Below are 16,328 nucleotides of genomic sequence, written 5' to 3'. Positions count from 1 at the left end.
TGTCTACAAGCATTTTCTTGCTCATGTCATCCATCTAATGGCTTTAAAAATGATTGAATTTATAGCTATACTGAATAGCTGAATTGCAGACATGTATGTATCTAACTCACTGTGTACCATTTTCAGTTGAAAGTCTCTTAGGTATCTCATATATGATTATGTGGAAACTTGAACTTTTAATACTACATGACCCAAACATGTTTAAACTGCATTCTTCAATATATATCTTTACTGGTTATTCCAAACTTCCAGTTGCTTAGATAAACAAAAATGTTGAGTTCTTGCCTGAATGTTCTGTTTTCTCATACTCACATTCAAAATATCAGGAAATATAAAATGCTAAACCCAAAAATTATACCCAAGAATATGTGTATTACTTGCCTTTGAAGTTGGTCAAATCTACCTTGGTCTTTACTGCTTGTCTTGATATTTGCAACTCCCTCCCAGGTGATTTTTCAACTTCTACCATTGCCAACTCACCATTTTTCTCTAACTAGTAGCTAAGTTATTCCTTTAAAATATGAAACATGAAATATCACTTCTCTGCCAAAAACTATTTAATAGCTTTCCATTTCATAAAGCCAAAGTCTTTACAATGACCTAAAGAGTCCTTTATGGTCTGACCTCTCTGACCTCTTCTGCCTCCCTCCTATTTGCTCAGTACACACCTGCGATTCTGGATTATTTTTTCTAAAATTGCAGACGTTTAGCTTTTCTGTATATTTTAAATTTTGTTTTTCCACCATTGCACTGATTTTCTTGCTTCAAATACTATCTATTTCTTATATTTAGGTCGTATTCTCCCACCAGAATGTAAGCATGAGGTTAATAATTTTTGGTTTTGTTGTTTGTTTCTGTTTGTTTGAACCCACAATAGTGTCTCACACAAGTTAAGTAATGAATAGTTGTTGAATAAATAAATAAAGGAACTTGACTTCTCTTTGATCTTTATAAATTTCAAGCTCCTAATATGTTTTATTATATTCTGTATAATATTGCTCTACTTCTAAAGAGTTTCATGTGTTGTTTTAATCTCATCTTTCAAGAAGTCTTCTCTTACTCTTTCAGGATTACCTTACCACCAGTCTGGATTAGTTTTGTCTTGTTCTCAGGATAACTATTACTTATTGTAGTATTTGGTTATTCAACTGAAACTTAAAACTGTAAAAGTCATCCATAGCAAAATCACCTGTCTTTTGCACACTATTTTATTTCAAACATTTGGTCAAATATAATATCTGTCAAAAAATAAAACCTGACAGGTATTATTATTAACCTTAAGTTTATAGATGTGACTAAATTAAGTCTTGCTTATGAGTAGAACAATTATGTGGAAAAGTTAGTATTGAACCCAAGTCTTTCTAACACCATATTTGTTCCTCACAAAATATTTATGAGTTATATATTTTTTCTTATTGGAGTGCTTAAATAATGTTTATCATAGCATACTCCACCTTTTTTTCCCCAATATGAGTTATTGATCAACCCTGGGAATTTGTCATTGACAAAATGAGAATTTTTTTTCCTATATCAATATGCAAAGGGTGGCATAACAATGTTATATTCATTGTTATACATACGTATTTATGTTTCACCAATCTTCAAATCACATAAAATACTTTACAAGGGTTGCATGACACATCAGTCAAAATTATGATGACTCCAGTGGAATTTGACAGATCATTAAGTTAATTTACCTGTTATGGTGTCAAGAGTGCAAATCTCCTTAGTTGCTGATCACTGCAGAAAACTCTAAAAAGCTAGCACCTGAGGCAACAAGGAAGGCTAGTATCAAGCAAAGCAAAACCAGATATCAAATAATCAAACTTTTGGTGACATGCATGCATTGCACTAAAATTCTTCAGAGGAAAGCAGTAAGATAAAAAGCTCAACAATATGTAAACTAATGAAGAACAAAGTCAAAATTATAGTTAAAATGTTATTCTTCCCTACAAGACATACATCAAAGCAGAAAACTATTTTCTGCCCCACTGTGAAGACTATAATTATTTCTAATGGTTTATAAAGATAGGGCTTGTGCTTGTCAAGTAAAGAAATACAAACATTTTTCTTGGTACACATTGAAGTATTTTATATGAAAAGACAACAGTCTTTGGAGTCAGTCACTCTAGGATATGAATCATAGCCTTACCAATGGGGAGGTATGTGGTGATCTCATGTGTTGCATAAACTGTGAGCCTCAGTTTCTTCTTTTGCAAATTGTAGAAAAATATTTTACTCCCCAGACTTATTTTTGAGTCCAACTAGTATAATTCAAAATTAATTTTGAACAATACACAGGATTAAAAGAAAGAGCAAACTGTGTTATATCAAAACCAGAATTTAATGGAAAAGCTAAATGAAGTTTATATATACAAGGTTTATTACATAAGGAAATAAACAGAAAACCCAACACTTTCCTGTACCTCAAAAAGTTCAACACAACCTACAAGTTTTTTCCCTCACTAAAAGTTAACTGTTGATGCTCAGGGAGTGCTCTGGAAAGGAAAATCCCAAACAAAAAGAACGCTGTTTGATTAGAGTTGTGTCTGTTTCCTGGTATAACTTAGTCTTACTATTCTTGCATTAATTTCTACTTCATTCAGTGCTACAGTCCCTACTTTTTGGCATTTAAACTTGTGTACTCTCAAGTTTCCTTTTAATCTAATGTTATTACTGTACACAGCTTTGTAAATAAAAGGTTTAGAGAAGAAAGTTTTTAAAAAAAAGAAAAGAAGCAGAATCGGAAGAACAAAGCTCTTCATCGTGATCTGCTCTGTGAACTTCTCTACCACCCTGACTGTTTTCTAGACCATGATCTGAAATTCAGAATGTATTTAGGGTATTCAATGGAAGATGCATTGTTTTTTTCTATCCTCTTCTCACCTGAAGGGTAGAAAACTTGTGGAAAGAAAGTACCCTTACTCACACTTATAGTTTTGCTGAATTCTCTGCCAGATTCCTCATATTTAGTCCTGATTTTCAATAATAAAAATAGGCTTTTACTTTAAAAATTCTCCAATGCCCTTGCTATGGACTGAATTGTGTCCTCCCAAAATTCATACATTGAAGTCCTAACCAACCCTAGTGTGACTATATTTGGAGTTAGTATTTAAGGCTAAATGAGGTCATAGGGTGGGACCTTAATCTGATAGAATTAATGTCCTTATATGAAGAGATATGGGAGCTCACTCTCCTCTCTCTCTCTTTAATGTCAGTTGGGCTCACAGCAAGAAGGTGGCCATCTGCAAAGTCAGGCAGAGAGCTCCCACCAGAAACTAAATTGTTCAGCACCTTGATCTTGGACTTCCCAAACTCCAGAACTGTCAGAAAATAAATTTCTGCTGCTTAAGCCAGAAATTTATAGTATTTCTTATGGCAGCATGAGTGACTAATATAGTCCCTGTTTGATTTCCCACAAAATGTCCCCTGCTGTGGTATTTAAAAATACACAGAGGGACTGACTGCCTCAGAATATACAGGTAATTCTAGGAACTGAAAAGACTGATTGCTTAACAACTGCTATCTAACATCCTCTGAGGTTACATTCAATAATACAAAGAAGTAAAAGATGTTTCAAAGACAAAACCAAACACATATCCATTCATTCATTCATACACTCAGAAGATGATTGCGTGCCATAGGCCGAGTTACAAGGACAATAAGACTGCTGACTTGCCAATAGGCAGTTTACAAGAGGACAGACACATAATCTAGTAATTACAATGCAAAATCACAAGTTAAAAATAAAAGCTATTTATTGATTGTTATAACAGTAGACAGGAGAGACATCTAATCTAGTTAAAGTAAAGGAAAATAGGAAAAAAGACAATATTCAAATAAAAGAGCTATCCGGAAAAATGCAGGCTTATCTTCTAATCAATTTAGGATGTTCAATATAGGTGATCAAGTATATCACCTTAAGAAAGCACTAGGTTTTCCAGGAATCTAATTCCAAACTAAACATTTTAGGCCCCAAAACAGAATAAAAGGTAATTCTAATTTGCAGTTTCTAGGGTTTTTTGTTCTGTTTTTGGCATTTCATGAAAACAAAACACAGTTAGGGAACATAATTAACCGCATTTAATCAGAAGCTTTTGTTGTTTATGTGAAGAGAGTACGTTATTATAAATGTGAAGCTTTAGAAGGTTATAGACATCTACTCATAATGCATAACTTATTTTTGTGGATTTAACAGAACTATACTGGGCAAAAATCCCTGATAATTTGACTTCAGATTAAGGTCTTTGAGTCCTGCATCCTCTGTGCATACAAGGTTTACAGGAGCAAACACTTAATAGTCACAACAATGGAACCAGGTCATCCAATACCTGAAATGGCTAGACATAATCTGAAAATTTTTAAAGTTAGAATTCTCATTATTAAATGAATAGATGTATAAATATGACATTCCTTCCTCCTTTCTGTTTTTTTAACCATTCTAAGAAAGTGAATCTGACTAGTAAAATAATAATAATAATTTAAATTTTAAAAAGCACAGAAGGAAGAAACATCAAGGAAAGGAACAAGAAAAGGAAACATCTGCTTTCAAATCATGATGAGAAAGTCATCATCTGAGAGCTTATGTTTAGTATTTCCAAAATTTGGGTCCTTCCTATCTGTAGTAGCCTCTAGCCCTCTAGCCCTTCTAACTCAAGCAGCTGCCTGTGGAGAAGACAGAAGAAAAGCTGAAAAGTTAATTCAAAGGCATCTTATTCTGGAAAGCCTGAGCTTTTATTATCTTTGGTTATCTGAATTCCTAGCATAATTATTAATAGACAAACCCAATCCACAAAGTAACCTTTCTCCTTGTAATTAAGGAGGGGAAAAGGGAGCTTTTCATAATGTCACCTCAGAAAAACAGAGAGACTGAAGGTCAAGTGTGTTCTGATGTGGATCCTGCCATAGATTCAATAACTATTGTACGCTTAGTGTGCGCTAATAGAAAGGAATAGAGATTTTAAACAAATGATTAGTATTAGGCATTATGTAAGTACTTAAAAAGGAATTAACCTGGTCCTTGGAACTAGTATAGACTCCTCTGGTAATGCAACATTCAAATTGAGAACTAAGAAAAAGGAAGCAGTTTCCTATCATAAACATGGGAGAAGAATAATATTTGGGGTAGAGGGAAGAGACAGTGAGAAGTCAGAGATAAAAGAAAAAAAACGAAAATTACTAAAACTGAATACTGTCAGAATAAAACAGACCTAGAACAATTAACACATAAGAGAGTAGGAGAAAATGACATAAGATGAAGTTGGAAATATTAGTGAAGAAGCTTATATTCATGCTAAGTATTAGACTCTATGTGCTAAGAATGAAACCCTGGAATCTGGTATTGGAAGGCACATAAACATTATAAACTGATACATGGAGAATTGATGGGGGACGGGAACAAAACTGATGACCAGAGAGACTAGATAGGTAGCCATTACAATCCTACAGGTAAGAAGCAACCCTCCAAAGAGAGGCATGGCAGCAATACAGTGAAAAGAGGAAGATGTAGTAAATTTGTTGTGTAAATGAAATTGATGCCCCACATAGCATTAAATAGAAGCTTTGAAAATGATGATCTTTACTGGACTTTATAAAGGAATGGCTTGAGAGCTTCACCAACTACTTCTCACAGAAATGCCCTTTAAAGTCCTCTGTAGAAATGCTCTCTACATGACGGTTAACTTCATGTGTCCATTGGCTGGGCTCTGGTACCCAGCTGTTTGGTCAAACAGCAATCGGATGTTCCTGTGAAGACTTGTTTTAAATGTGATTAACATTTTAAACAGTAGACTTAGCACAGAACAGATTACCTTTCATAATGTGGTTAGGGTTCATCCAGTCAACAGCCTTAAGAAAAAATACTGAGATATCCCATGTAGGAAGAAATTCTGCTTCCAGACTGCCTTAGGATTTGAACTGCAACATTAAGTCTCCCTCCATCTCTAATCTTCCCTTCAATTTTGGCCTTGCCAGCCCCCACAATCATGTAAACCAGTTTCTTAAAATAGATCCCTCTTTATATATACATCCGATTAGTTCTGTTTCTCTGGAGAACCATGACTAATAGAATACCAGTAGATTCCTTGTGGCAATCAGCTTTTACTCTCAACATTATGACCTCTCCCAGCCATAGAGCTTTCCATCCACTTCCTTCTGCCAACTCCCTGACCTCTAAATGATGCATGTTACTTATTCACTTTCATCCAACCAGAAGGGGCCATCAGGCTTTCTGTTCCCATCTGCCATTTACTGCTCACAGGTGGTCAGAAAATTAGGAGCTCCACCCATTCCAATAGCAATTCAAGTCCCCCATAAACAGGAAAGCTGATTTAACGCATTTCCTAGAAATGGTCCTTTTTATCAAATTCTGTACAGCAAAGAAATTGCTAAGAGTTCACAAAGAAAATAAGGATACATATACCCTAGAAGTCAGGAGAAGAAAATATTGTGTTTATTCATAGATTAATAACCCCGAGTCTCTGTCACAGATATTTAGGAGGTAAAAGCAAAAGACTCCATGATAAACTCAAAGTGTCAGACATGAATGAGGAAGGGAAAAGGAACAGAAGTGACTTGCAAGTTTCTGTCTTACATAACATTAATATAAAAAAGCCATTCATCTTCCTAAGAAAGGAAATACTGGGGGAAGAATAGGTTTGAAGTCACTGAGTTTGGGAGAGATGATAAGTTAAATTTTGAGGATGTTGAATATGAGTGACCATGAGACATCCAATTTTAGAATTGACAGATCTGGAGATCAGAAAAGTAATAATGTCTGGCGATACAAATCCATGAGATGATGACAACAGACTCTTACCTAAGTCATTGGTGACCTAAGAAAAATGAATAGAGTTATAAAAAAAAGAACAATAAGCTCTAAATATAATCAAAATCTAGCAGTCAGGTACAGGAAGAAGAGCCAGCACAAGAGACAAAAAAGAATAGCACAGCTAGGAGGAGGGGGAAATTTTTATATAATATATAAGTCAGTTGGAATTTGCAATTATAAATTGATCCCAGAAATAATAAAACTGGTGGAGCTCCTCTAGTCTGAACACGTGGAACAGGCAAGAACTTCCCTGCTCTTGGGAATAAAGCCAAATTATTCTTCAAGGATAGAAGGCTGACTGAAGGTAGAGGTGGAATCAGTATATCTAAATCCCTAATCAACTATTTCTCTTGTTATATCTTAACTCCTGTTTATTTTAATTTCTCCATTTCTTAGTTTTGTCCTCAAGAAAATTGAATTAATATATCTATTTGTAATTGTTACATGTAAGAATTAAATCTATATGATATGATTTGTGGATTAATAAATATATTTGAGAAGAATAAAGTATCAGATTCTTTATGGGAAGTTGGAATAATAAAGACTGAAATGCTATATTGCTATCTGATAGCAATATAGCATTTTGAAAAGTGTTAATCATTCCTTAGCATACAAATCAAATCATGTTCTATACTTTAAATATATAATTATATTTTTCAATTAAACTCAATAAACTTGAAAAAAATTTAAAAATAAAAAAATTAACTTTGAAGATAAGCAAAATAAGGATCCTATTGTAGACAATTTATACCAACTGCATCCAATTATAAATGTGTTACCTTTTAAAAAAATACCTTTGTTGTTAATTCAGTAGAATATTGGAAACTGATATATCCTGATGAATTAAGATATTTCCAATAACTTCCTCATGTGCAGCAGATATTGGTGAATACTACATTGTCATCTGTTAACCATTTTAGAAGGCAAGGCAATCAATCGAAATAAATTAGCATTAGCATTCTTGAGGACATATTAGAGAATGGCAAGAAAGAAATAATGTTATTAGATATAATGTTATTTATAAAACATGCTGTCTTCCACATTCTCAAGTCATTTCTTGGTAATCTCCTGTGAGTTACTTATCCCATTCACTCAAAAACTGCACACTAATTAAATGGTATTTAAATAAAATAGAAACATTGCATTCTTTGAAAGGGTGTGCCATAAACACAAGATTAAAAATGAAAATGTTATAAAGATGTATTCATTTCACATTTGTATTTATAGAAAAATAGTAAAACAAGAGAATGGGAAAAATGAAAATTGTAAAAAATATGTCCAACCTGGATTTTCTTTTCAGATCCATAAATTATGATTGTATCTGAATATTCATCTGAGGAATGTATTAGCTATATTATCAAATAACTAATGTTACTAATGAAAGACTTTCTGTATGAACAAGCAACATTTTTAATACTATAACATTTTTAAATAGAGGAAAAGAAAAAAAATTCTTTGGAAAAAAAAAGTAAATTGTAATTCCAAGCCCATTTTCTCACCTTTCACTTACCCTTCAATTTTTGCTATATGATCTCACCCCTATGATTCTATAAAACTATTCTTTATAAAAGATAGGCCTTGAACTAAAAAAACTAATAGTTGCTTCAGTCTTTATTATTCCAACTTTCCATAAAGAATCTGACACTTTATTCTTCTCAAATATATTTATTAATCCACAATAAATCCAGACATACATTCACTATGTGCTTTCCAGTCAATTTCCAGAATGCTAATTATATTTAACCTCCTGTTTCAAATTTCCATTATCAGAACTGAATTTAGAACCCCTGGTTTTGAATATGCAATAACCTCTTTCAGTTTTTCTCATCCCTCCAATCCCACACACATATGAGTCCATTCTATGCAGTTGCAAAATAGTATTTTTATGCATACTTAGAGACTTTAACAATGTGACTTCCAAGATGATGCTTTTAATGACTACCACAGGGTACAGAATCAAGTCTACAGTCCATCTACTGCCGTTCGCAGCCCTATTAAATCTGATTCCATCATACTCACCTGCATTTTTAATCTGTACTTCCATCTACTTCACTTCATAGCTCCACTTTCCCAGCAAACAAGACTTCCTGCCACTCCCTGAAAATTCTGATCCTTCTTGCCTTCATGCCTTGTTTCTCTTTTCCGTCTTCTACTAAGCATTTTTAAAGCCTAGCTGAATTACTTTCTTCTCTATTAAGTCTTCCCTAAATCTCCTTCGTTGAAGTCATCTCTTGTCCTATGTTCTCAAATCACTATGCATACTTCACATACTCCATATCACATTTAACTGAATATATTTACTTATGTCCATGTCAGATTTCTTCCACAAGATTGTCAGGTTTGTTAAGATAGAGATTCTCTTTTGGTTATACTTCTGTGCACCAAAAAGCCAAGAACAACAGAAGTGCTTAATTTTTGTTGTTGTTGTCATATTAAACATTTCAATTTACTTTCAAGGAGACTTGGCTGATAGAATTATATCTTTAATAAATACTATTTTATATTTTATATAAAGAGGTCGTTGCTGAGGGCTTTCGATAACAAAATGCTAGTAAGTCCAGTATCAAAATGTACTGTTCCCTAACCATTTTAATTGTAATAATATTACTACTATTAACAAAATATTTCCTTCAAGTGTGATTTAAATCTATCTCAATACCAAATATTATCAAAAGTTAAATTATTTAGCATGATGTTTTAAAAACAGTCACTACTAAAAAAGTCATACCTATAAATGACAGAGTACAGGAAAAGGGGTAAATTCATTAATAAATTATAAAATGATTTATAAAAGTCACAAATGTTCTTTTCATATTATTTTTTAAAGACAGCTATGCCTCATGGATACACAAAATATCTCACTGTCCTCAATCAGGCACAATATAACTAAGACTACTTAGTTTTGCTATAAAAAGAACATTTTATTAGACATTTTATGCCAAGAGAGGCCAAATGAGTTACAACAGCCTATCATTAGTAGTGCATTAACCTCTAACATTACTTAATATTCATAAGTGTTAGTAGGTGGCAATGTCAAAGGTGAAACATTTTAAAAATGTCTTTGAAACAGAAAAAAAAGTATGACTTTTAATGTGAAAATTACGTTCATAAGCAGGTAAACATATAACCCAGCCTTTGGAAAAGATGATAGAACTTTTTTTTTTTTTTTTTTTTTTTTTTTTGAGAGGGCATCTCTCATATTTATTGATCAAATGGTTGTTAACAACAATAAAATTCAGTATAGGGGGGTCAATGCTCAATGTACAATCATTAATCCATCTCAAGCCTAATTCTCGTCAGTCTCCAATCTTCTGAAGCATAACGAACAAGTTCTTACATGGTGAACGAATTCTTACAGAGTGAATAAATTCTTACATGGTGAACAGTACAAGGGCATTCATCACAGAAACTTTCGGTTTTGATCATGCAATATGACCTATAAACCATCAGGTCAAATATGAATATTCATTTGATTTTTGTACTTGATTTATATGTTGATCCCACATTTCTCCTATTATTATTATTATTTTTATTTTTAATAAAATGCTGAAGTGGTAGGTAGATGCAAGATAAAGGTAGAAAACATAGTTTAGTGCTGTAAGAAGGCAAATGTAGATGATCAGATGATCAGGTGTGTGCCTATGGACTAAGTATTAATCCAGGCTAGACAAGGGCAGCAAGACATCCACGGATGCAGAAGATTTCTCTCAAAGCAGGGGGGGTGAGGTTCTGAGCCTCATCTCTGTTGATCCCCAAATTCTCACCTGATGGCCCCCCTGCGACTGTGCCTGTCTTAGGTTGTTCCTCCCTTGAGGAATCTTACCCGAAGATGATAGAACTTTTACAATCAATTTATCACTTCAAAAAGGCTATTATATAGTGACAAATGACTTTATGTGTATATAAAATGATCACAAAAGTTTTGTTTTTCAGAATAAACAAAGGGTAATGGAAAGAGCTGCAGACTCAAAGCCAGAGGAACTGAGTTTCTCAGAAGCTTCACCACCTGCCACCCACATGACCTTTGTCAAGTCTTTTAGTGTCTCCGGTCTCTGTTACCTCATCTATGAAATGAGAAAGATGAACTCAATGATGTCTCAGGTAATTCCAAGTTCTAAAACCCTGAGACTTTCAGGAACACGTTTCAATATAAGAATCTCCAAGACTTTTCTCTTACAATGTCTCTTCACAGCATATGTTGCCATATTTTGCTCTATTTTTGAATGCAGATAGTGACTTTTCTCATGCATTCTAAATCTCCTAAGTGTCTAGTTTGGTCTTTTTTCTTTTTCATTGGAAACTCAAAATAACATGTAAAATGGATACTAAGAAGTGTTTCACTAGCATCCATTTTTCTGCTTCCCAGATATTTCTGATATTCACTTACATTTATTTTATTATAAGGAAGTTGAATTCACTGCCACTTCTAGGAAAGAATTCCATGAGTTGGAAAACCCAGGAAGCATATTATATCACTCTGGGGGCAGTGACTAGTTCAGGAGTAGGCATGTCACCAAACCCCATTTACACAGACTGCACCTTGAGTTTTTGCTTTGAATGGTGGGACCTCTTCTTTGTTTTGACTAGATTATGTCTAAATGTAAATTCTGAAAAACTCAGTTGACAAAGGATTAAGCTGACATCCCAAGGAGGGACTGAAGACAAATGTCCCTGGGGCCCTGTTAAGCATTATGAAACTCTCATTTAACCTGTGCATGAAGTTTTTTATGCCTTTGAATTTTTAGTTTTACAAGAAAGGCATTTACTTTACAGCTTAAGGCAGTTTAGTTGGATTTTCTTTTATATGCAACTGAAGTATTCGAATGCAGATAATTAAAGAACTTGCAAAGGATCTGATTAGCAAGACTTCAGTAATCTCTCAAAACTAAATATTGAATATCTGAAATACTATAATATTTTGTTTTGTTTTGTGATTTAACATTACTTCTATAATTTGTATTTTCAGTATATATATAATCCCATAATTTAAAGAGTTCTTTCATTTTTCATAAAGCCATCTTTCCTAAAATAAATGTTGTGGCCTTTAAAAGCAGGTTTATGATACCTGTATTGCTCAAGGAACAGTATTTCAAAACAATTAAATGCAAAAATCTGAATGTAATGGTCATTGCTTCAAAAATATTTCCAGATACTTGTTACAAAATAGTCTATTCTCTGCCCACATACATTCCTTTTCTTTTTAAAATCCTATTTGCGTTCTTCTTAGCAAGTAAAAAGCTGGAAAGAATGTCTCTCCCATACTCTATCAACCAGAAGAATCCAAATAATCTACCAAAGTATAACGTTTTTTAAATAAATCATAAAGCTGAGGACTTAGAAGGCAAAAAAACGCACGTGAAATCTAAGGGAAGCCAGATGCCTCCAAAGAGAGACGGGCATAAACTGAGGCAGCACATGGGAGGAAGAGGTACCACGTGCTATACTGCCTGATAAGAATCCATCTAAAAATCATTTTAAAATTTCCAAAAAATTGTGAGTAAGAGCTATTGTGATATTATGTAACCATTAGGAGCCTCAGACTCAAGGAGAGTTCACATCCATTCACAAATTCTTCACTGATCTTACCAAGATCTTAGGAGAATTCCCTGTGGCAGCATAGAATGAAGAAAAGGGGAGGAACAGCTACCGCGGGAGAAACATGAAGCCTGTATGGATCCCTCTGCCTATCTGTACTATGGAACAAAAGCTGAAGGCATTAGGGGAAAGGCAGACAATCCCATCATCTTCAGGATGCAGGGGTGACCCACTGCAGCTGGGGACTAAGGTACAGGAGCAAATAAAACCCTCCACCCCTGAGTATAGGCAGGAAAATGCCCTGGGTCCAGACAACTAGAGTTACTCTACCATTGGGTTAGAGCCAGAATTACTGAGTAAATGCCCGCCTAAGACTGAGACTGCATTAGAGCAACAGAAAAAGAACCCTGCACCTTCCAACTCTAGGCTAACAAGCTCAAGGAAATAAGTAACAGCAGTCTCCTGCTGAAAGGAGTTCAAGAACACAGGAGGGAAAAAAAAAACCTTCCCTGAGGCATAGATTCATACAAAAGCCTAGAAATGAGGGTGTAGCAGGAATATTGAGAAAACTTGCAACCTACCCCCACATTAAGAACAAGATAATCCTAGAGGAATCTGATGTCATTGATAGACTGAGCATAAACATAGCAATAAAAAAAAATTTAGCTGAATAATACTCCATTCCAAAAGTTGAACAAAGAAACATGATCCCTACTTTTAGACACATATTATTTACTCTACTACCTTACATACATGTCAGCTTACCCCATACAAATTTTGAGAAACACAAAGAAGGAAAAAAACAACACGCTGGTAGGACACAAAGCAATGAAATAAAACAGACCCATATATGATCCATATGATTAATATAGTGATAATAGAAATAAAAAGCATGGTACAGATATGAACAATACCCTGATGGGTCATCATAGGCCCAAAATAACTGAGGAAAGAATTAATGAACTTGCAGACTGATCAATGAAATTATTCAAACTAAAACCCAAGGAGACAAACAGATTTAAAAAATTCAAAACAGAATATCCAGGAGCTATGGAAGAATGTTAAACCTTGTAATTAGAATACCAAAAGGATAAGAGAAAGAGATTGTGACATAAGAAATACTCAGGTAATGGCTGGCAAGTCTCAAAAATAATGATAGACATCAAAATGCAAATTTTAGAAGCTCATAAAACACCAAGTAGGATAATTATGTTTTTAAAGACACCTAACACATTGTAGTCAAACTGAAGAAAAATTTTTGAAAGGTGAAAATTTCAGCTAGAAAAAATGGCCCATCCCATACAAGAATTGCAGTTATCTCATCCAAAATTATGCAAAACCGAAGAAAATAGGATAAGTGTGAAAGAAAAAAATGTTAATTCAGAATTCTATATCAGAATTCAGCTCTCAAAACAAAGCAGAAACAAAGGTAAAATAAACAGACGTTGGGGCAAACAAAGGCTGAAAGAATTCATCAGAATTCAATGACAGCAGACCTATGCTATAAAAAATATATTAATTCAATTTCTTCCAGTAGGATTATAATACTGACAGAAATTTGGATCTACATAAAGAAATAAAGAGCTTTGGAAATGGCAAAAATGAAGATAAATATGCAAACTTTTGTTAATTGCTTTAAAAGACACTCCATTTTCTAAAGCAAAAATAGTATCCATGTATTGTGGCATATACATATTTAAATGAAATGTATGAAAATAGTAGCATAAGAAAAAATTGAGAAGAGAAAACATACTGTTGTAATGCTTTCATACCACACGTAGTAGTATAAATATATTTTGAAGGCATATTGCAATAAATTTAAGTTTCATTGTCAATACTAGATAACCACTAAAAATGGTTTTAAAAGAGTTACAAATAAGGAGTGTAAAGTGGAATCATTAAAAAAAACACTCAATCCAAAAGAAAATGCAGCATGTAGGGATAAAAGAAAGAAGAAATGTAACATAGAAAACAACTAGAAAAGCAGCAGATTTGATTTCAGCCACAGTGATACTTAGGTTAAGTGTAAATAGTCTTAATACCTGAATTAAAATATAGTTTGTTAGACAGTCACACAAGATTCAGATATATACAGTGTACAAGAAACTGACTTTAAATATAAACACATAAATAATTTAAAAGTAAACTGATGGGAAAAATTAAACCATTCAATCATTAATCAAAAACTAGCTATTGAAGCTCTGTTAAAGCAGACAAAGTGACAATAAAAGAAGGATTAAAAGAAATGCTACATGATTATAAAGGGATCAAGAAGACATTAATATGCCAAATGTGTATTCTTCTAATAGCTAAGTTTTAAAACGCATGAAACAAAAAATTGATAGAACTGTAAGGAGGAATAACAAATCCACAATTATTTTTAGAAACTTCAACAATCCTCTATCAATCATCTAATACAGACAAATTAGAGAAAAAATAGAAAAATTCTGTTTTTGCACAGAAAAATTAGAGAAGACTCTAATTTTTCAATTATCAAGTTACCCTACCCAATTTACATTTATAGAATAGTCTACCTAGTAACAACAGAATGTACATGATAAGTTCACTGAAAGGAAAGGAGCGACACACAGCAGCAATTCACCGGAGAATTCTGCTTTATTAGGGAAAGGTGCTGGGTTATATAGGAAGGGGCATAGGGTGATTGTGGTGTTACTTCTACGGGGCTGGTGGCTGTTGGCTAAGTGCTGGGATTGGGAGGGGGGCGAGAGGTGGTTGGGCTTCAGGTGGCGCCAGCGGGAACCGAGGACCCCGAAGAGAAGCCGGAAGTTTGCCATCTTACTGGTGGGGACCCTTCATCCCCCCCTTTCCTCCTCTATGGGGTTGTGGACGTGGCTTTCTCTCTGACTGCTTCTTGCTGAACAGGGATGGAGAAGGGAGTGAGGGCTTGAGGACTGGGAGGAAAGGGTTGATAGGACTCCCCACAGTAAGGATGAGTAGATGTGGACTTCTTCAGGTTGGAAATCAATGAAGGTTCCCTGTAACCATAGGTCGAGGACCTGTTGATTCCAATGGTGCCAAGAGGATATGGGTGTCAGGAGCCAAGTGTCTGTGGCCATTGTTTCCAGGAACAGTTTCCAGTGGAGATAGGGGTCCATCTCAGCGTGTGGTGAGGAGATCACGTGAGGGTGAGGGATATTCTGTGGCCAGAAGCTGGTAGTTCCTGAGTAAAAGCTGGTTGAAATCTTGATTAGAGATTTTTCCGACTTGGGATTTGATGAACTTTATTATACAGGGTAAGAAGAGACAGACTAGAAGAATGACTATTATGGGGCCTGCAATGGGCCAGACCCAGGTAAGGAGGGGGTTTGTTAGTACTGAAGAGAATGGGTTGGAATTGGAAGCAGAGTGGAGACTGGAGGCAAGGTTGGTGAGTTTGGTGATGTCAGTTTCTACAATGCCGGATTCGTTGATGTAATAGCAGCACTCTTCCCGGAGGAAGACGCATTTGCCGCCCTTCTCGGCTGTAAGCAGATCTAGGGCCCGCCAGTTTTGAAGGGTGACTTTAGCTAGCGAAGTGACCTGTCTTTGGAAAGAGGCTAGGGAATCGGCAGTGGATGTCAGGGCTCCCTCAAGTTTGGCGTCGAGATCTCTAACTGCCCATAGAGAGTGACCTAAGGCTCCTTCCGAAAACCCTGCCCCAATAGCTGAGGTGATCAAAGAGATACCGACCATGATGGGAAGGAAAGCAGTCCTTTTTGTGCACGAGGGCAAGGGAGGTTGGAGCTCAAGGAATTCTGCCATGCTGTAAAGTGTAAGCTGTGGGATTAGGGTGACGAGAATGCAGGGTGTATCGGAGTTGAGAGGCAGTGAGTTGAAAAGACTGCCATTACACCAAAAGAAGTGTCCCGGTTGTGTAAAAGTCTTAGAGCCGGAGGTAGGGGTGTAGATAGAGAGGCAGTGAAGTGCACTGGAGGGGGGTGGAGTTGGGCCTACACAGTGGTGG

The 16,328-nt window shown here is 35.0% G+C and overlaps 1 protein-coding gene across 1 annotated transcript in view; it reads right to left on the bottom strand.

Moving 5' to 3' along the window:
* Positions 1 to 1,693: 1,693 nt before the first annotated feature.
* Positions 1,694 to 16,328, bottom strand: part of LOC140845365 (cyclic nucleotide-binding domain-containing protein 1-like) — a 203,331-nt gene continuing 188,696 nt past the window's right edge. The window contains exon 5 of the mRNA XM_073219434.1: positions 1,694 to 1,767. Coding sequence (XP_073075535.1) covers positions 1,761 to 1,767 — 7 coding nt within the window. The 3' untranslated portion in view covers positions 1,694 to 1,760. The remainder of the gene's footprint in view (positions 1,768 to 16,328) is intronic.

The sequence above is a fragment of the Manis javanica genome, chromosome 2, assembly GCF_040802235.1.
Source record: "Manis javanica isolate MJ-LG chromosome 2, MJ_LKY, whole genome shotgun sequence".
Taxonomy (NCBI): domain Eukaryota; kingdom Metazoa; phylum Chordata; class Mammalia; order Pholidota; family Manidae; genus Manis; species Manis javanica.
This window is presented reverse-complemented; position numbering and strand designations above follow the sequence as displayed.